The sequence below is a fragment of the Sander lucioperca genome, chromosome 13, assembly GCF_008315115.2.
Source record: "Sander lucioperca isolate FBNREF2018 chromosome 13, SLUC_FBN_1.2, whole genome shotgun sequence".
Taxonomy (NCBI): Eukaryota; Metazoa; Chordata; class Actinopteri; order Perciformes; family Percidae; genus Sander; species Sander lucioperca.
In genome coordinates this window covers 20,382,872-20,404,834 of record NC_050185.1, presented here as the reverse complement: position 1 = coordinate 20,404,834, position 21,963 = coordinate 20,382,872, and the positions used below count along the sequence as shown (strand labels likewise).

At 40.7% G+C, this 21,963-nt stretch overlaps 2 protein-coding genes across 3 annotated transcripts in view; one reads left to right on the top strand and one right to left on the bottom strand.

Annotated features, from left to right (window-relative positions):
• The window catches only part of sept8a (septin 8a), a 39,919-nt gene extending 23,493 nt beyond the window's left edge, over positions 1-16,426 (bottom strand). For both annotated transcript variants that reach the window (XM_031280751.2, XM_031280752.2), the window contains exons 1-3: positions 16,158-16,426; positions 2,376-2,490; positions 1,913-2,108 (exon numbers count right to left, since the gene is read on the bottom strand). In XM_031280751.2, the coding sequence (XP_031136611.1) occupies positions 1,913-2,108; positions 2,376-2,490; positions 16,158-16,187 (341 nt within the window). In that variant the 5' untranslated portion in view covers positions 16,188-16,426. The remainder of the gene's footprint in view (positions 1-1,912; positions 2,109-2,375; positions 2,491-16,157) is intronic.
• Positions 16,427-17,888: 1,462 nt separating this feature from the next.
• Positions 17,889-20,724, top strand: LOC116037013 (ankyrin repeat domain-containing protein SOWAHA-like). The gene has a single exon (XM_031280750.2). The coding sequence runs from the start codon at positions 18,058-18,060 to the stop codon at positions 19,495-19,497; it is 1,440 nt and encodes a 479-aa protein (XP_031136610.1). The 5' UTR covers positions 17,889-18,057; the 3' UTR covers positions 19,498-20,724.
• Positions 20,725-21,963: the final 1,239 nt, after the last annotated feature.

Below are 21,963 nucleotides of genomic sequence, written 5' to 3'. Positions count from 1 at the left end.
ATTTATGTCTCAAAAATGTTTTAAACAGACATTGCTGTGGTTCTCAAACAGATGTGCATTGCTTATGTTATGTTGCTATATTAGGGCACAGCATGACCACCTCAGCCTCACTGGTTGCAGCTGGTGTCACCTCTGCTTTCACATTTCCTCCGGCTCTCACTGGCAAGACTGACAAGCAAACAAGTTTGAAAACAACTGTAAAATTGTCATATATCTGAATCGACGTCCCATCAGTCATAGGGACCCACAATGCTTCAAAGGGACTGAAGTGCGACCCACATTATCAGGTCTACATGAAGTGCCTGCAACAGTAAAAGTGCCACTCTGAGCCACCTACAAGCCCAAAATGCACAGTTTCACAGGGGTAAAAGTAAAGGGGTTAAATTTGATAGCCAGCTGTTTCTTTAATGGTATCTAAGTACTTCTAACAGCAGACTATAATGGTAAATTCTCAACAGCAAGTCCTCCCACATTTCACAGCTCAGAGTGAGACATCCAAACAATATATTCTATATCCTCAGCCTGCACCATGTTTACAGTCATCTGTCCTCTCTCTTCACATCTATCTTCAATCTTCTCTGAGGAATGCACCAACTCTGACCTTTTGAGGCTCTCTCTGTGTGCATTTACAGTCCGCTGCAGGGTCTGTCCTTCAGCATGTTGGTTTATACAGCCTACAGAGAATTCTGCTATCAAAGGGCGTGAGAGTGCTGCTTGCTGGCTAGGTCACAACAAGAACACTCCATTCAACAGATGCATGTTAGAAAACCCCCAGCTATTTCCTCTTTAATGCTGTTCCACCTCGTCTTATTTCCATCCTACTGAGAAAAGCCAAACCTGGACTGATATTAGTTTGTGTCTGTTTCTCTCATTTGTATCCCTAAGCAACATGGACTTAATTTGGGCAAAACTACGGCGTTGCCATCTTGAAAATGGAAAGATAGCTTTGGATAAAGATTGACAAGAAACTCTGTCATTGCAACAGTCAGGATTCAAACGGAAAACACACTGAAGTTGTGTGTTTAATGCATGTACTCAGAGTACCAGTTGAATGGGATTTGACTCATAGGACAATACAATGAGTACTGTTTTTCAGACTACATCAAAACTGTCCTAATGCGGTAAATGTTTGTGAGATTTACCACGATTTGCTTTATCCACAGTGTCATCTAAATTCTGCAACAGCTCGATTTAAACCATGGACTGTGTGGTTTTGGTGATTAGCTGGTCAATTAACATCGAAGAGTATGGCTTTCAAACTGGGTTAAAATTGGTTTAAAAAGCGTTAAATATATATCCACTGTTTCAGAAGCTTTTCGATGACTCAGAGCTGGAACCTAACTACGCACATTTACTCAAGTACTGTACCAAGTGTAATTTTGAGGAACTTGTCCTTAACTGGAGTATTTATATTTTATGTTACTTTATACTTGTACTCCCATTTCATTTTAAAGTGAAATATTTTATATTTTACTCCCCTACACTTATCTGACAACAGTAAAATGCTGCTTACACATTGATGCGTCAGTATTAACAATCTATTCAGTATGATAATACATAGCTCACAGGGCCCTTTTTCTGCAGAACAAGTACTTTTACTTTTGATACTTTTAAGTACAATTTTCTGATAATACTTCTGTACTTTTAAGTACGTATGATTTTTGAATGAAATACTTCTACTTGTAATGGAGTACTTTTACTTTGTTGCATGGGTACTTTTGCTCAAATAAAAAGATCGGAGTGCTTCTTCCACAACTGCAACGGCTACAGGTCATGAACTAGGAGCAGCTTCACACTGAAATATAGTCGCTATAATGCTGTTGAAACACGTTATTTGCATCCTGGCATCTAGACATCTTTTGACCTGCACACATCACGTCATCGAATCGATCGATCATTTCACCATCCTCACCTGTCCTCTTTGTTGATCTGATCACCGAAACCAACAGTGTCAACAATTGTCAGTTTGAGGTGGACGTTGCTTTCTTGCAGGTCGTATGTTCGCGGCCGCAGATACACGCCATTCTGATAATGGCTCGCCTCTTCGTTCTCAAACATGGTGTTAAAGAGCGTGTTCATTAACGTCGACTTGCCGATACCAGTCTCCCCTGTGAGTGGTAGGAAGTAGAGAGAGATGAGACACAGAGAGTCAGTCATCAGCTTTCAGACATGAGTTTTTATTTCAGCAACACAGTTGTGCGTTTCTGTTACGCCAGGAAAAACAACAGATCGTCATTACTGTACTGTTGTAGTTAAACATGTCTGGAGGAAAACTAATCACAGCATGGCATTTCTGCGAGTTGCTAATTGTAAACCGTATTTAACATTCTGTCACACTCGCACCCATTGCTCACACGCTGTCATTTTGTACTCACCTACACAGAGAATGTTAAAACAAAATCCCTGTGTGACCGATTTACTGACCAGTTGGTCAGGGAGGCTGTCAAATCCAACATGGCCGCCCAAACTCAGGTTACGCTTCTCTTCATTCTGAGGGACACAAACAAAACAAATCTTTAAAAGTCTGGTTGCATGTGAGGAAAACACATGGGGAAAACATTAGTCAGAAGAGAAGAGCTAAAGCCTAAGCATTCACATTCCTATGCAAATAAAAGACCCTGCGTACATTCTGCAGATGCAAAACTCATCGCCTAACATTATGAGATAGGTAATCAGGGCCTGCAGAGAAAATATACACTTTATAAGAAGCAGCCAGGCAATTTAACTTATTCAGAGATTCATTACAGAGTGCAGAGAGTGCGGAAAATGAGAACATCCTCGGTTGGGAATAAATGTCACTTATAAAGTTGCAGGATGTAAGTATAACAGTTCTTAGGAATAATTACAACAACATTTCAAAGCTACTCCTTTATATTACTTCAGCACTGATCACCACAGCAACATAGTACAAGCAATTAATACATGATATAAAACCATAATTTAGCCCCTTTATCATCATGTTTTCCCATACAATCAAATTGAGTGCAACAAGATGCACCTCTCAAACCTGTCCTCAAAACTAAGAATGATCTCCAATCACCACCGCTGCACAACCACTCCATAATCAATCTGCATTTAGGAGAGAGCATCGTGCAACTAAAAGCACAAAGATTACTGATATACAACCAACCAAAGTCAGACAGACTAAACTATTGGGTTGTAAGCGTTTTCACCTTTGATCTCCCTTATCTAACCCATCAGAAGGAGAGTCGGTCCGTGACAAGAGACAGCGTGTAAGAGCTGTGGAGGAACAGACAGACAGCACCTTGAGATGAATGGGGCCACTCGAGCTCGTCTGGCTCAGCCACGAAGGATTGCATACTTGAAGGCTGATGTCACAGAACACAGGCAGCCTGAGAGCAGAGCACAGCTCAGCTGAACCAACCCAAATGTACTGAACTGAGGAGGTAGGCTCTGCATACACAGTAGACAAGTTAGAAACCCCACCGAACTGCACAGTAAAGGATGAGGAATGTGTGTGTGTGTGTGTGTGTGTGTGTGTGTGTGTGTGTGTGTGTCCTAATGTGTCAGGCAACACCACTGAAGTAATCTGACGTGAGCTGAGCTAAGCAATAATGAGCTTAAGCGCACTGTGAGTTCATTACATTACATTAACACACGTTCAATAAAAAAAATTCTATCCAAGCTGTAACCATGTTTTAAGTGTTTCTACATGTGTTGTTTGTGAAACATACAGTCAAGCCAAGGGAATGTGTTTTATGGCAAGTCAGGTATATAGCTTTAGCCACAGTCAAAAGCTTGAAATTCCTTTTGGAAGGTTGCACTTCCCTTTTTTTTTTACATCTAGCTCTTGTTCCTTTTGAGACTGAATGTACTTATGGTGAGCTGCTTTGAACAAAAGCATTTGCCAAAATCATGTATTGCTCGTGGTACTCAGTAACAGGTTTACAGGGATGAGGAAGAGGAAGTGACCATTTTTTGTTTGTTAATCACTGTAAACGCAGAGCTTGTCAAACAACATTAATGCTTGTGGAGATATTCAGAGAGAGTGCTGGAGGGGGAGGGCGGGCCTGGAAGGAAACCGGTGCAATGACTCTCTTGATTCGTGAGTTGTGTTCAAAATAGGAGAAGTCGACGATTTATATAAGCTTTTATTTATCCAGGGAAGGATAAAAAAAGGCCTGCATGCTCATTTTCCATCAACCCCGTTTTGTTTACAGTTCCACATGTGGTAGCTGCACAAAGTTGGTGATTACTTAGGCATCTTGTTCAAGGACCACTTTGACAACCTTTTCTGTGCGAGCGATTTGTTTTTCTCTCACACCACATTGGAAATTTACTCTTCAGTTCACACAGGCTTGCTTCTGGAAACTCACTGTGCTTATTCAATGCATATCTGAACCTTCAGAGAAGCATCTGCTCAGCACTTCCGTCACAGTGTAACAGGTTGCAAGTGACGTTAAGCAATTTTATTGACTCGCCTCTTTAACGAGTGAGTTTTTTTTTATTTTTATTTTTTTAAGATAATTTCTTTTGGGGCTTTTCCGCCTTTAATTTGACAGGACAGCTAGGTGAGAAAGGGGAAAGAAAGGGGGAAGACATGCAGGAAACCACCGAAGGACGGATCCGAACCCTGGACCTCTACATCGAGGCACAAACCTGTCAGCACATGTGCGCCCGCTCTACCCACTGAACTAACCCGGCCATTTTAACAAGTGAGTTTAAGTTGGGCTTTTATTGTGAAAGGTAAAACCGGAAAGCTGCACTGCCATTGACAATGTGGGAGTAAATAAAGGTTGTCTTGGTTTACACTGCTTCAGAATAGAGAGCCTTTGTGTTTTTATTTTATTATCTGCATAAGTATAGGCACAATTTATAACCCTTGGTTACACGAGTGATGCAAAAAACACTTTGAAATCCGATTTGAGCAGCCAGAGCGTCCAGACTGAGAGACACATCAGTAGGAATCGCATTTCAAACCACCTCCAAATGTGGTTTGGATGTGATTTGCAAAAATCGCACTTCATGTGTTTTTTCACTATTTAGACTTTCTAAAATCAATCTGGATATAGTCTATATCCACGACGTTCCACTTCCAAGAAGTCCTTTTCAGCCAGATGTCCGTTACCTTCCGCTTTCTTGGTGTTGTAATTTTAAACTCTGGTGGATTTATGAGGACTATGGTTAACTGCTCCTCAGATCTCTGCAGGGTAAATCCAGACAGCTAGCTAGACTATCTGTCCAATCGGAGTTTTCTGTTGCACAACTAAAACAACTTTTGAATGTACACATTCCACCAAAACAAGTTCTTCCCGAGGCTATTTTGCAGCGGTACCATAGCTCTGTCCAGCGCTTAGTGCCACCCATGACGATTGTGATTGGTTTAAAGAAATGCCAATAAACCAGAGCATGTTTTTCTCCTATCCAGGAAAGCTGTGTAGATAGCCAGACCCTGCTCCGCAGCGCTGTGGAGGAAGGTCTGGCAACACGAGACTAATCTGGACATGCCAAAAAACTGATTTGGGCTGGCAATCTGAACAAGGCATCTGTCCACCCGCTCAAGCTAGTTCAGAGAAGAGCAGCAAAGTATGACAGGAATGAAAAGCTTCTGGTCAACTGTCTCAGGGTGAGGAAACAACACAGTCAGTTCTCAAGCCACCGTATCACCAGGCCAACAGGAAATGGCAGAGAGGGGCCCCAGGTGCTTCAAAGGGAAATGAGGCAAAAACCAGTTCACTAGTTCAAAATGCTGTGTGTTTGTATCTAACTAATGGAGAAAAAAAATGTCTGTCAGCAATATGCCTTTTCTTTACAGTCTTCTCACTCTCAGGGTCCTGGTATTGTGCATGCTTACTGTCACACTGTCACGGCTTACTAGGACACTGTGCTCCTATTATGCTCATTTTCAGGTTCATAATTGTATTTAGAGGTTATATCAAAATAGGTTTACATGGTTTAATTTTCAAAAACCCATATACACCATATTTTTGTTGTACTGCACATTGCTGCAGCTCCTCTTTTCACCCTGTGTGTTGAGCTCTGTGTTTTAGCTACAGAGTGAGACATCTCACTTCTGTTCCATCTTTGTTGGGAGTCGCACATGGGCAGTAGCTAGGTAAGGACTACTACCCAGTCAGAAACAGAGTACGAGGGAGTGCCACGCTAGCAGCTAGGCGAGTATTATAACGTGTGTTACAAAGTGACGCACGTTCGTCCCGGAAGTAAAGGCTGGACTACAATAGAGCTGTTTGGAGCAGTTTGTGAACAGTGTTTTCTGTTGGAGATGCTAAGTCCCTTTGGGGTGGACTTTGGGCTTTTTCACTTTGTAAACCTATTACATAACAACAACAAAAAAGATATATAACACAATAAAGGAAAGGGAAAAAGCCAAAAAGCATAATATGAGCACTTTAAATGAATAGAACAGAGCCACCATTTACATTATTAGTAACACCTGTGCTTTTGTTACTATGACAAGTCAAATGTCTGCAGTAAAAAAAAAAAAGGCCTGCAATGTTAAATAAAGCAGCTGGGAATATATTTTACAGTGCCATATGCAGGTATACAGAGAAAACACTATGAACTAATGTAAAAAACTGTTTTTTTTAAAGCCTACCACTGGGTGCCACCCACCTAGACCAAAACCCTAATCCCTAATATTGCCATGGATCCAGTGAGTTACACTATGGGCTACAACATGATCCCATTTTTTTTTAGCCTGCATTCGTTTACATTTTGGCAAATTAGCACCATAAAAAGTATGCAGAATGTGCTATTAGCAATTCCTGTTTGCAATTTACCCATGGCAGAACTATTTCTGGATTCCTTTGATACTGAAGAAAACAAAAAAAGTGATGATTAATGTCAGACAAGCTCTGAAGTTATAAGCAGCATCTTTCTTCTATGAAAGCCGATTTATGGATGTGTATTCACGTTGGACAAAGATAATTATATTTCTGGGAAATGGAAATGTAAGTCACAGTGAATCTAGAAATATACATACCCAGGTATACATTCTCCCACACCTCACAGTTTGAAAACCTCTGAACTCAACTAATTTTTGCAGCACTAGTCCAGTCCAGTGACACTTTGACATCGACTTTCCGAAAGGTTAAATAAATATGCTACACAGATCCAACCTGACACAAACTAAGGGTAAAACCAAGATCTGATTTACTCCACAGAAACCTTTTTGACAAACACTCCTAATATGACCTGAAATTCTCCTATTATTTATTCTCTCCCGCTGCAGACCCCTCTTCAGCTTCTCTCTCGCGTTCTGGCCTCCATTCCCAGCTGACTTGTGTCTGACTTGTGTTTGCAGCTTGCTACTGCCTCAGTGAGCCTCTACCCGACAGCCAGCAGCAACCTGACAGACACACACTGCTGCAGCTGATGCTTGTGTCAGGGGATACACACTAAGAGAAGACCTCTGAAGGCTTCAAATATTTACAATAACTTGATGTGCACTTTGTGTAGAACTGGTTTCCCTTAAATGTCTTGTTTTCACATTAAATTTTAAGGAGGCAGTCAGATCAACTGCTAACAGATAGTACTCTATATTTTCACAATGGTATTGTTTTCCTTCGTTCACTTCACTGGGCATTTTCCACTTCCTATATCTATAATTTATATTTAATATTTTTAAGACATACTCTGTACATACTGACACAGGATTCTGAAGAATCACAACTAAAGAACCACTCTGATAATCAATTAATCATTGAAGTGATTTATCACGCACAAACGCCAAACATTTGCTGGATCCAGCTTTTCAAATGCAGGATTTTGCTCCTTTGCCTATGATTGTACATCAATATTTTTGTGTTTCTGATTTTTACTTTGACAAAAATGCAATTTGAAGACGTCACATTGGGCTCGGACACATCACCAGGAACCTCCTGGCTGATCCTTGGCCAGTGTTGAGGGCTAAGGGGACAGAGCTTTTTTCTGTCACTACTTGAAAAAATATGCCCAAGAATTTCAGACAAAATTAGTGATCTACTTTTAAGTTGAGAGATATATATATATTAGGGCTGCCACCTCTTAGTCGATTAGTCGACTAATCGGTCGTTTTGGTCTTAGTCGACTAAGATTTCTTTAGTTGATGAGTCATTTTTTTATGCTTATTTATGCTTAATTACTCATTTCCAAGAAACTTATGAGCACATTTCTGGTAAACACAAGATTTAAAGTGGTGCTTTTGCAGGATTAATTGTGGAGAAACTCAGGTTTTCCAGATGGTTCATTAACTACATTTATATTGTGCTTTTCTAGTCTTAACCACCTCTCAAAGAGCACAGCTCTGTCGATTACATCAACTAATCGATTAATCGACAAAATCATATAAGTGTTAGTCAACTAAGAATTTCTTTAGTCGAGGACAGCCCTAATATATATATATATATATATATATATATATATATATATATATATATATATATATATATATATATATATATATATATATATATATGTTTTTAAACTAGACTTGGGTTCCAATAGCTGTAATGAGTAGGCCTAATAAGTTAAATTTTCTATCCTGTATTGACTTTTCAAAAGTCCTGATATTGAAACGGACCGTGTTTTAATGCTATTAAAAGATATATATAATTTTCATTTTTTTATAATTATATTTCACTGAATAGACGGATATATTTTGTTTGTTTTTCTCAAGTGACTAACATTTGAACTTGACACACAATCTAATAATGGACACTAATGGCACTGACTTGCCTTCGTATCCTAGACTTAACTTGACAATAGAATCTGCACTTAAACTGAAACCTGTATAAGATGTGCATATACTCAAGAGTGTCAAGGGACTCAAGCTTAGCTAACATGGTCTGGGATGGATTTCAAAATGTCAAAACCTTCCTTATGAAAACATCACATGAAACTGAAAAATGACTTAAATGACAAATACTCTGTTGGATTTTGAAGGATGAGTCATCTCATTAGCCTGCTGTGGTAGGTTGACAAACTGGGGGAACTAAGCCATACTCACTGCAAGCCAACATGACTTATATATATCGTGTTGAAAGCGGATATAGGTTTGGTGGCTTCTGTTGACACACTAATTCAACTTAGCATCTGTGAGAGGAGGAGACCACACGATACCTCAATGACAAACCCACACACACATTTAGTACTCATTAGATCAGGTGGGTGGTGGCCGGAGCTTCCTGTAGATTTATGAAAGTGCCTGATGCCCTGTTTGTAGTCATGCTGTGTGTGGACCGGTACATCATACTTCTGAGATCTGAAAGGGGTTTTTTTGTATTATAAATTGCAGCACAAAAGGATTTTACATCCCATCCAATGTCATCAAACAAGAAATATACTTGGATAAGATATTTTTGCAATATTGACAGGCAGCTCTAACCACACCAACAGATTTTGTGTACGGCAATAGCCATTCTCCTGCTGCTACTTGTGTTGGCGGTGACGTGGTTATGGTAAAAATGTTGATGGTTGAGATTTGGATGACGTGTGTGTTCCATCAGGAATTCACAAGCACAGAGATAAAAACAAGTTTTCATCGGTTTATTATCTTACAATCAAATGCCCTCGCTCTCCATCTCTCTAGTCCCACACTCATGCACAACAATTGCACGGCCACATTACTGCTCAGCCTCATCACTCATCTATGCCAAACAGGACAAACAAAAAAAATGAGTGAGACAGACGGGAGAGGAGACAGCAACCATTTTACAAGACAGATGTACAGCTCACTCATCTTTTTAGGGCTTTTCAAAAATACACTGTTTTCTTATCATCACTGACCCTAGGATGAAAAACTTTATCCTAATAAAAATCATTTTTATAGTTCTGTCAGTTATGCTATTAGCCACAAGCCTATATATATATATATATATATATATATATATAATATATATATATATATATATATATATATATATATATATATATATATATATATATATATATATATATATCTCATTTATGGATCAGAGGTAAAACTTGTCTGGATGTGGTGAGCTTTTCTCTCTCAAATGCATTGAAAGCTTTCACAAGTGCTAAGTATTCAAGATCTAGACTAATTATGCATGTTATTGAACGCTGTTAAAGGATAGCTAGTAACTGAAATCGGACATGTACAGCTCAGGGAATAAAACGTATTATTATGAGCCTTTTTTAGATGCAGTAAATCCTCCTTTCATTTTGTTTTGATATGACCGATTAATCAGAGAGAAAAACAAGATATTTCTTGCATTGTCACACATACGTGTAGTTTGGACTTGAAAAAACAGCAAGCTACTGCATTTTTCTTATTTACTGTTTTGTGTTGCTGTCCGCCCTGCTGGAGCTGTCTCAGTCAAGTCGGCATTCACATGCCTCGTGCAAGTTGCATGGTTCAGAATCTAAAATCAGAATTGAAAAAAATGTGACTCCGTGCAGCCTTTTTACTATAAAAACACATCCATATCCCATGTGAAGCAAATAAACATTAGAATTAGGGAACTTTGAGCTATAAAGCCTTTCACCAACACACAGGACTGCTGATGGATTCACTGGGTGCGGCTAGTTTTAAACTTGTGAGGCTACAGTCTAACTTCCCGGCCATCCTGTCAACAGCTGTTCAACGTGGACTACATTTTATGGTGAACTTCCCTTGCTTTGTGCAAACAGAAAGAACGCTGATGGTATTTCAACATCAAAACAAACATTACTGCCTCAAAATCTTCATTCAGCTTTTGCCAACATTATTTGGAAAGCTACTTTAATCTTAAAGGATCACAACTCTGAACAGGTCTTTCAGAAATTCTGACCTATTATATCTAGACGTGTAGACTTATTACATGCAGCTCAGCTTAGGGCTGTGCAATTAATCGAAATGTAATCGTGATTATGATTTCGGCTCCCAATGCTCACAAAAACAGAATAATCGAGAAAAACAATTCTTTAGCTCATTACGTTTTGGAAGTAAACTCTTATTTTCTCTTGTGTTCTGAATGAAAAAATAAAGTTTCAATAGGAAAAGTATTAAAAAAGTATTAAGGTATTTTTTTTACTGTTGATTTAACTTTTTCCACTGTTTTTTAAGTTCAATAATTGCAACATCTTTCTAGAAGTCAACGAGTAATTGTGTTCAATTATCGGGATTTCAATATTGACTGAAAATAATCGTGATTATATTTTTTTCCCCATAATCGAGCAGCCATAGCTCGGCTGTCATGATTCATCGACAACATAGGATTTGACAAGCTTGCCTCTAGGCAGTTCTGGCCTGTATGTTCTATATAGAGCTAATAGTACTGCTGACACACATCAGTCAGTGTACTCAACCTGCAATCTGTTGTGAGTCACATACAGCTGAACAACATCATAGGTGTGATTGGCAAAGGACAAAAAACCAGGAAAATATACGGCGCACCCATGACGCTGCGACAGCCCCCTCCCCCCCCCTCATTTAAAAAAAAAAATAAACCATTAAATGGCACTTTCTGGAGAGTTTTGTGCAAAGAAATGGAGAAATTGAGTCTTACATGATATGTAGGTATTAGGGCATTTAGCATTTACATTACTGTTAATCAGTCATCACTTGATCACACATTGCATTACCTTGTTATAATATAAATAATAATAGTGCCACATGAAGAGACAGTGCAGCATATGACAGTAGCAACAGCTGAGAAGATTTGGGTCTGTGATGACCAGGTCCACCTCACACAAACTTCCTTCTCCTATTCTCTCTCCTTACTACCACACCCACACCAACACACACCCACACCCACACCAGCCCACATTACCACGCCCATGCAGCCCCACCCACGGACATTTACGGATTTTTAAACATTTAATGTAACTGGCAAACAATGCTTTCTACTTTTTAAAGAGCACACGTTTATAACAAATTTTTTATTTATGCCGTTTTATGCTGTTACTGTCATTCTCTACAGTATGTAGGTATGTAGTATGTTGTCACTGTCTGTTCAATTGTCCGTGTTTCTCTCTGTTGACACTGTACATATTAAGTTATAACTCTAACTCTGCAATTTAAATGTTTTTTATGGCTGTCTGTGATTATACTTCAGGGTTTTTCCTTGCTCAGAATTTGTCTTTGCGGGAACACACAAAGCAGGGGGGGGAGGGGGTCTGGGTGTCCTCCCCCAGGAAATTCTGAGGGTAAAAGACTTCAATTCCTGCATTCTGATACATTTTTAGGCACCAATTTATGGTAAAAATGTCAATATTTATTGCAAGGAAATCACAAAATTCTGGTGGCAGGTAACAATTCAAAATACAAAATATAATGGAATATTATTATATTCAGTAGTCCAGTAAGGAGGCTCTCACATCCGGGACATGGGCCGGATACAATAACACTTGACCCTAAAGTCCAGTTGTTTGTAGGACTGACTTAGGCTACTTAATCAGTGATGTTGAATATAGCCTACAGTGTAACGGACCACCACAGTTCATACATACATGTGAACCGCGGATTAATTGCAGAGTTTAATCTACATAGTGTAAAACTACTACGTGAATGGGGCACAGCAGAAAGACAGAGCAGAGCGACGCTGCTTGTTCAGGGTTTTCATGTGTACTCCTATAGGCCTACACTTCGCATCAGGCGTTAAAACCAACTGTACCGAATTAGACTACTATTTAACGCGAGACGTTTTTAACCGCTAATAAAACTGTCTCAATTTAATACTGATGCCGTCAGACGGCCGCGCGGACAGACAGCAGTCGGAGTTCTGGCAGAGCTCTGCGCCGGTCAGCAGCGGCTTCTCACTGTACAGCCGGTCCCCCAGAGCAGCATGATCAACGGGAGGGTCCAGCCTGAACCCTGCAAACAGAGATCCCGTTTGAAGGTGACATGATTGATTTTGACTGAACGTCTCAATTTAAGTAACCTGTGATCGGGTCGTAGCAAATTAAGTAGCTACACTAAGTTTAAGATTAGGTGTTGGTCATTCTCAACACCTTTCTACCCCCCCCCCCCCACACACACACACACACACACACACTTATCAACTCTGGACTCTGTGCTGCTGCCAGCCTGTGTAACGTACGTTACTCACCATCGATCGACTGTTCAGCTGGCTAACGTTAGCTGTCAACCTCCCGACTAGCTAGTGATCTAGCGAGGATTAGCCCTTCAGACCGCAGTGGACTCTCCATCCAATCTCCCGACTGGACCTTCGTCTACCACAACTGCCGGACTCTTTCAAATACATGTACTCCCTGTCTCCGCCGATCACTTGGTAGCGTTGGTCAGCTGTCAGCTTACGCCAGCTAGCTTCTGTTAGCTTCGACCGACTGACGTCTCGCCCAGCACATCTTTTCGCTGTAGAGCTCTTTTAGCCATGTTTCCCGGCTCAACACTAAGTTAGTGTGGGCCACTACCTTTCTGCACTGCCGAAAATGGTGCTCCTAAAATATTCCTCACTGCAACTTCTCAACGTCATCTGCTACGTCGCTTCAGCTTGCACTGCAAACATAAAATAAAAATATTGTCCCGTTGTCGGCTTCAGCTAAGAAGATAGCTCGCCCCCACACGTCCAAAATTCTTATTCAAATAACCTTCCGCAACGATTGCAGGCTCTTTGGTGGAGCTCTGCTTTGAATGAAGTTACATTGTGACAAATTAATGGACCACTTGCGGAGTGATATGAAGACATGAGTCAGAGGCACAAAAAACGTTGACAGCAGTGACCGGTCATTATGTTTACCAATACCCCCGACCTGTGCCTTGCGACACCCCGAAAAAAAAACAAAAAACGGATTTGCATGATTTACGAGAGCTTCATTTTCAGGTCAGAAAAGCCGGATTTCCGGAATTATCTGGAAGAATCACACCCCTGAACATGGAAAAGGCACTGGCTAAGGTTTGAAGGAAGTGTGGTTTAAGTCCTAGAATGTGTTTAAAACGAAAACATTTAGGCTGAATTCACTAAATAAATCTGTAAGAACTAGAGCCCATATAGAGATAATGTATTCCCAAATTAACATCACCCTCTACACAAACAAGCAAAGCTGCAGTTTTAAAGTGCAAGCGACTTGCCCCATAATTCCTCATTCCTTGTCTCTAGCCTTTAAGCACTTTATGAAGCTAATTTCATTTCATGCATGCAAGCGTCACTGGAGAGACAATTCTCTTTAGGATCAGTAAGCAATGTACATGCTAAATATGTTGTAGGGCATTTCATTACATAACCATTTAAATGAACAGCATCATTTTCTATATGCTACACACGCAATCAATGAGTGAAAACAATAGATGGGTAGTTGGCTCCAACGGTCGCCTCATGTGGCTCTGGCCTAGAAAGTTATCCCAAAGCTACGATTTCTGCTGGATGGGATTGACGTGGGCCAATAATGCAACCAACTACACATCCCTATCAATAGCTGCACATAATTAACAGCGCGGCATTTACACAAACTGCCAGGCGAGCCCTCAGTTTGTTTAATATGGTCTCACTTAGTTTAGAAAGTTAGACAGGAAGTCGGACAGACAGTCAGGCAACCGTGCTACTGCTAACACTGCTAACACTGTTGTTCCGCTGCCCTGTTTTACTGCAATATCAGCATTTTTTTCATTCATCAATGCTCTAATTTTGTATTCCAAAAGAGACATTTTAGAAATCGCAAGTCGGCACTATCTTCTGCAACCATGCACCCCCTCTTGGACACCTTCCTAATAAAAGATATGCCAAGTGTGCTATATCCTATGCTCCTTCTTTTTTGATCCTTGCTTTTCTTTGCACGTTTCACCAAGAAGTGTTAGGAGTGGCCCGGATTGTGTTCTTAATCTCTTTATCCCTGAAACTCAGTGCTGCTTACTGTCCAATTCACCACCGCAAGGATCTCTTCAAGCCTCTGCCAAAAAGTTAATCACCTTCTTTAAATCCCATCCTGTGTATTCACCTCATCACTATAATAATTGTTTTCCAACTGCTTTGTTGGGTGACTGTGTACATTTTTGACATGCTTGAGAACTGACTATCCTACCGTACGTTATTGTTCTTTGTCCTTTAGCCTGAATTGCATCACCATACTGTACCTACAGGGACACACCTGACTGGCAACAGGGCTTGTCACAATGAAAACACTGCAGGATACAGTCCACTGACTATCATCTGATAGTATGCCCAACCGAATACTATAGAGAAACACAGGCCATCAGCAATGTAGCCAGAGCTTGTTTAAGCTGGTAAAAGTGACATGGCCTTTGGTGTAAACATCACATTAGAAGTCAAAAAAGTGAACCACAAGTTCAAGTACCCCTGAACCGGAAGTTAAAATTAAACCACGTCATTGTCAACACCTTGTTAGGACTGACACTCCTCACACACTGTAGTAACTGCTATCTAGTGTTGTGGAATGTATCTGAAAGCACTCAAACAAGTATGACATAATGCACACCAACACTGATGGATTGATAGTTAAAGTAATTATTGTACAATAACAAAAGAAAGACAAACCCTGTCACAAAAGCCTGTAAGAGAAAAGAATGTCTTTCTGACCAGGGAGAAAGAAAATTTATCAAATATAGTTTCTTCAGAAAAAGAGCATGATTGTCTTGTAAAAAAAAAAGTACGATATAATATAATATGGTCATGTGTACATCATCCGACAACTCAATATAGATGCATTATGTAGAAAGAGCACCTGACACCCGTCCGACCTATTTTCAAGTCTTTACCATACACTGTGTAATTGTATACAACAGTAGTCTTCTGTTTACAGAGGAGCCAAGTGAGCAATGTATCAGCAATAAAAACTTGAATTAAAAAAAACAATGTTTCATGCAAGTTTACACACTAGCCATTGTATTTGTTGTATTCATAAACAGTAACGATATATACGGATATGTACTGGTGCCATTCGCTAACTTACACCCATATGTGCAGCAACGCATAACGTAACGTTAAATTGACAGAAACGCAAATACGAAAATAAACGTTACACGACACGACATTAAAATAGTCAACGAATAGCAGCGTCATTTTAATTTGTCTTAACGCTAACTGAAAGAAATCCCAGTCACCATCACAAAAATCACTTCCACCATCTCGGCTGAGCCCGCATTACAGTCTTCAAAAGCGGGGGAGGCTTAGCTTTACAGCAGCTAACACACACACTTTTGCTAATCACAACAAGTATTCCGTGGCTGCACTTGCAACGGGAAGAAAAAAACAAAAAAACCCGTGGGTTTTACTTACCGAAAATACGTCAACGTCCATGGCAGCCATGGTGCGGAATGTATGGTGTGCTGGGCAAACTACTGAGCAGAGGCGAAAGGGAGCAGCCCTCGTCTCTCCGTACTAGCCTGCTAAACTACTGAGAGGCTCGCTGAGCCGAGCTGACACAGAGATAGGAAGCGAGGCACAAGGCGGAGAAGGCGCTGGTAACTGGGCAGGGAGGCGACAAGAGGACTCACTGCTACTTCGCTTCTGTTTCGCCCATTCAGGCTAAATCGTTTCTTTTCTTCGTTTCGGCTTTGGATGGGAGTCGATACGAGTGTAAAAGAGCTTGCCTGATTTATCTTTGTTATGTAGCACGGGATATTAGACAAATAAGTCGGTAAACAGAGCTAACAGCGGTTTGGGATGTACTCCTGTTTTGCGCATGCGTATGGATGCGGATATAAACATTTAATAAATACTCAATTTTTTTTCAAATTAGCTTTTATTTACATTTATTTAAAGAGTGCTTGCCAAATAAATGTTGATTTTATTTATTTATTTTTATATAAGCAATTTTATGTTGCATCAGAGCGTTCCGGGTAGTGTAAAGGTCAACGTTTATACGTACGTTAAAGTAGGAAGTGAACTATCTTGGCGTTGGGGTTATATCTTTGTGCGGGACAGATACGTTCCAATATGGCCACTTCTCGGGAACTCCCATTCAGTCAGGAATGTCACGCTGCACACATGCAAGCCAGGACAAGAGCGAGTAGCACCGCAGAGCAACAGGGGAAGAGCACAAATACCCTATGTGTGTCAGCGGTGGAGATAATATAACAGCTAAACTTTACTTAAGTGTAGCCAACGATGTGTGTGTCGTTTTTAAGATAGGGCATTCATATTTAAATTAATTATTGAGGTCACAGACTGACTTTACGCGATTCAGCCAATCAGAGCAAGCTATCTGCTATTGTTCCAATATTATAACTCCAATTATAAAACCGGTGTATCTGTTGTGTGCATTGTAGCCTACTGTGCACGCGCCCTGGGGACTTGTAGGCCACAGTTTACAGCATCATGCTGGCACCCCTTTTACATTAAACATTTATCAACTTTGTGTAGCCTATCTGTGTTTTTAGAGCCCCACCGAACAATACTAGATTTTGAAGGCATGATAGTTTCACAAACCTAGGAATGATGGCCTAACACACATTTTTGATCATCCTTAAATTTAGTTAGTTATTAAAAATTGGACAAATTGGGACCATACCATAATATTATCTGATACACACGTCTTTCTTATTTATGTGTGTGTGTGTGTGTGTGTGTGTGTGTGTGTGTGTGTGTGTGTGTGTGTGTGTGTGTGTGTGTGTGTGTGTACTGTAGTGTGTGGTTTTGCCATAACTCTTCATGTGAGCCTTATAGTATAAGTAGGCTATTCTATAGCCTATGTACTAAATGAATGCAAACAACTTCAAATTGGTTATACCATCTAAATGGGAATGAGAGTAGCCTAGGCCTACTAGTTTTATGTGGTCTTTTGGAGTAGGCCTCGTGACATGACAAAACATTTCACATTTGTATTTCAATTTCTTAAAAAAAAAAAAAAAAATCACTTAGCCTATGGCCTACTTACTGATATAGCATACCAAAGTTTACTTTTATTGTGACAGAAAAATAAACTTGATGTTTGTTGTATTTTTGAAGTCGCAGCCACTTTGTAGGAAAAAAAATATATGCATATATTATTCAAATTGTGTCCACCACGTCTGCGCTTTTCCCCGGAAAATGACTCCTCCAGGTGGGGAGGAGAGAAGTGAGCGGCTATAGGTGAGGGCTATAGGCTACCGTCACCGGGACAAAGGTGGAACAGGAACAGATATCGCGGCTCTTGGGCGTTTTAACTTCAATCAGCGTGAAGCCTACAGTTTTAATAATGGTTTTGACGCAAGAGTCCGTGTTGTTTTTGCTGATAGCGCAGGGGGGCAAAGTGAAGAAATTCGACTTGGTGGCGAAGTTCAAAGCTTTAATAGACTGCGACGATCCCGCAGAGAGAGAACGGAACAGGGAGCTTTTTAAGACTATTGTCAACAATGTCGCCTTTGTCAAAGAAATCGACGGAGTCCGTTACGTTGTCGTCAAGAAAGTGTATCAGCATTTGTTGGACGGTGTCCAGACTGCGGAAAGCCCTGTGGAAAAGACTGAAAATAAAGAGATCCCGCTGACAGGTGAGCAGCAGCGCCCACCTGCGCTGAGTGAGACGACTGGAAGCTCTGATCATGCAGGAGTGGAGATATCAGCTGTTTCTGAGCCAGATCCAGAACAGGCAAGTGAAAGTGGTGAAAATCCTACGGAATTACTTTCTCCAATGCAGCTGGCGTTGCAAAGGAGCAAATATTCGGATGTTAGAGTTAAAAGAACGCTGAATTTTGAGATCCAAAGGCAGGGCACAAATGGAGATAACTGTTCAAGAAGGGGTGCAGTGAATGAGCCCACCAGCATCCAGAGCAAACCATATGGCTTACCTCTGAGGATGCCACCCACCGCAACCAGGGTGGAGACCCGCAAACTGAAGGTGGACCCAGATAACCCTCCTGAAAGCCCAAAACTGGACTCCTCTAGGAATAAGAAAAGGCCTCCTACAGTGGAGACAGGCATCAGCTCACCCCAGCTGAGACGGCCAGGGAAGAGCACTAAGGCGTCAGTGGAGCCCAAAGAGACAAAGGCCTCCTACTTGGTTCCCCTGGAGCCGTCAGAGCATGAATGGCTGGTCAAGTGTGCAGCTGGCCACTGGAGCCAAGTTTACGGCCTGCTGCTGAGAGACAACCAGCTGGCCGAGAAAAGGGACTTCATGTCAGGGTTCACCGCTCTGCACTGGGCAGCCAAATGTGGGAACAGTGAAATGCTTGTGAAGATTATCGACCTATCGAGGCAAGGAGGAGTTGACATTGACATTAATGCAAAAACACACGGCGGATACACTCCTTTGCACATCGCTGCCTTGCACAACCAAGAGTACATCATGGCCATGCTGGTGGGGGAGCACGGGGCCAATCCAAGCATCAGGGACAACTACGGGAAGAAGGCCTATCACTATGTGCACAGAGGCGTTTCTGAGACTGTGAGAGAGATGCTGGGTGAACCCAAAGCCCGGGAGCCTCAGGACAGGGACCTGCATGAGAAAGAAGAGCTGGAGCTTTTCCCGGATCTCTCCAAGGGCCTGCATTCAATAAGCCGTCTCTTCCAGCCCAACGTGACGGGCCACAAGAAGAAGCACAAGCAGAGGCCAGGACTTTACTCCCTGAGCGATGACCCCAGCCAGGAACGAGAAGACAACAGCTTCAGACACAGAATCGTATCAGATGCTTTTATGTAAACTTTACACACGTTCTTGTCCTGTATTCATGAGGAATAGCGTTGTCAATCTTTCGAGAGTGTGACTGGCATTCCTCTGATTTTCAGGCCGTCTTCAACAGTGACAAAATAAAGCAATGACTCCTTTTTTTGTTTTATTTATATTTTTTGGCATTGGTATTTGTCAGATGCCATAAAATATGAAAGATGAAATGAATGAAAATATGCTCTTATCAGCATAATTGTTTGATTTTGAGTTATAAAAGTAGGGTTTTAGTTTTGGATGTTACCTGTAGGCCTATGAGTTGTATTCAAAGGTAAAGTTAACCAGTGTAACATGATTCAGAGAATATTCCAGTGGGTCCTGTGAGTCGTCTGATTACTCACCCGTCTATGATATCTCAAAGGCATCATCTTCATCTTCACTCTGCCTTTTCTGCTCACAGCTAAGCTTAACAAAATAATCCTAAATAATGTTTATTTTATGTTTAATTACTGATTGTAATGAATCCCTGTTTTTTTTAAATTGAGTTTTATTTTTCACTTACATTTTAGTTAAAAAAAACCGCATGTCATATAGTCCCAGTTATTGTGATTTTTAAATTAACTGCACTCAGTAATTCAGACTGTACACTACTTATTTTCCCTATGTGCATTCATAACTCGTTTTTTAAATGTCAGTTCTCTTCATAAATGTCTTCCCTATTACACTGGAGGATGAGGAGTGGGGCAGAATCTGTAGGAATATTAAAACTATGTCACTGATGTGAGGGTGCGCCTCATTCAGTTCAAGATTATGCAACGCTTCTATTGGACTCCCTCCAGATGTAATGTAAATGTAATATTAACGGTTTGCCAGATTGGATGTTTAAACTAGAAAATGGGGAGAATTTCCAGCTTTCTAGAGGGCTCCTAAGAAGCTTTGTGCTGGGGAGAGACGTGTATGATGGGCTTATGGTGTTGTCATTTATTCATATGTTTATTTTGTTTATGGTGTATTGTCTATTATGTTGAACGGTCTTGAATATTGTAATTACTGTGTCATCTTTTCTTGATTTTGGTTTGGTTGGGTGGTGATGACGAGGGGGGGGAGGTGTTGTGGTGTATGTTTTGTATGTAAAAATAAAATGTTAATCACAAAAAAAATGTTTTCCCTAATTCACTTTTTTTGATCAAAATGAATCAATGCCAACAAGGACATCAATTTATGACAAATAAATTCTGCTACTGAAGTAGCAATGAGATCAAACCTGGACTTGTGTGTTTTCACCTCTGACTAACTGAGATGAACTTGCGTAGTAAAGTGGTCATCTTCTCTATTTCCAGAGGCAAGCATGCCCAAACTAACAACTGAGGATATTTTGACTTATGGGTGAATCAAATCTCTAGAAGCAACAAAATAAATAATGTTTGTACCTCTGAGGAGGGTTTAGAGGAGAGTATTCAGAAGAAACAAACATCCCACTGAAATTCCCTGAAAGAAAACATCACTGGATTACACTGGACTGTATTTTACTTGAAAAGGCATAGGGTGTGTCATTAATAAAGAGGTGTGCAGGTGCTCCATGAATCATTACAGTCCCCATAGGTACAAAAATGTCTCTGAAATGTGGCTTGGATCCATTTTCTGGCATGTTGAGACAGCTGTGAGTCAGCCACATAAGCAGCTGACTAGGAATGAGTTGCATATGTGTGTTTGCATATGGGTGGCTGAAAGTTTGTATTAATGCTGGCCTGTTTCCTGTCTGTCTTGGCTCCTGGTCCTGGTTGACAAGAGAAGAATAAAAGTAAGGTTTTGAATGTGTCAAAATGACATGTTTAGGTGCAGCTTGTTTGGTAAAGAAAAAGCAATGTTAGAAAACTGGTACACGTCCTGTGGTAAGAAACATTTTTCTTGTTCCCGCCTCAAGTCGTCTCCCTCTATTTCTCTTGTGTTTCATGATGTCACTGCCCCCCCAGCAGATTACGTCAAGACGATGTTTCATCTCCAAACCTCAGGGTTTTATTAAGCTGCTGCTGCTGTGAGGAGAATTGCCATCACAAGCTCAGGAAAAAGACCCAGTGTGGTGGAAGAGTACTCAAATCCTTTCGATAAAAGAAGTAGAAAATTATGTCAAATTAATTTATTAAAAGAAACAAAGTGCAAAGTGTTTCTCAAAATCAGAATTTGGAAGTGAGTGGTAACCTTAAAGATGCAGTAGGTAAGACTTATTAAACTAACTTTCTTTCATATTTGCTGAAACTGACCCTATGTTCGAGTAGAACTACATGAAGCAGGTAATTTAAAAAAAATCTGGCTGCTCTGGCTCCACCTACAGCCTGTAGTGTGATTTTCAAAAATCCACAGCTCCCTGTTCAGATGCACCAATCATGGCCGGGGGGGGGGGGGGTTCTATTCTACGTGAATTCGCGAGATCTTGTGGGTCCTCGTGACTACAGCTGTCAGTCATGGCCGCAGCCGTGCCGCAACAAATCCGGACCTGGTGGG

Excerpts from the sequence above, each read along its gene's own strand:
- LOC116037013 (XM_031280750.2), top strand. The coding sequence starts at position 18,058 with ATGGTTTTGACGCAAGAGTCCGTGTTGTTTTTGCTGATAGCGCAGGGG.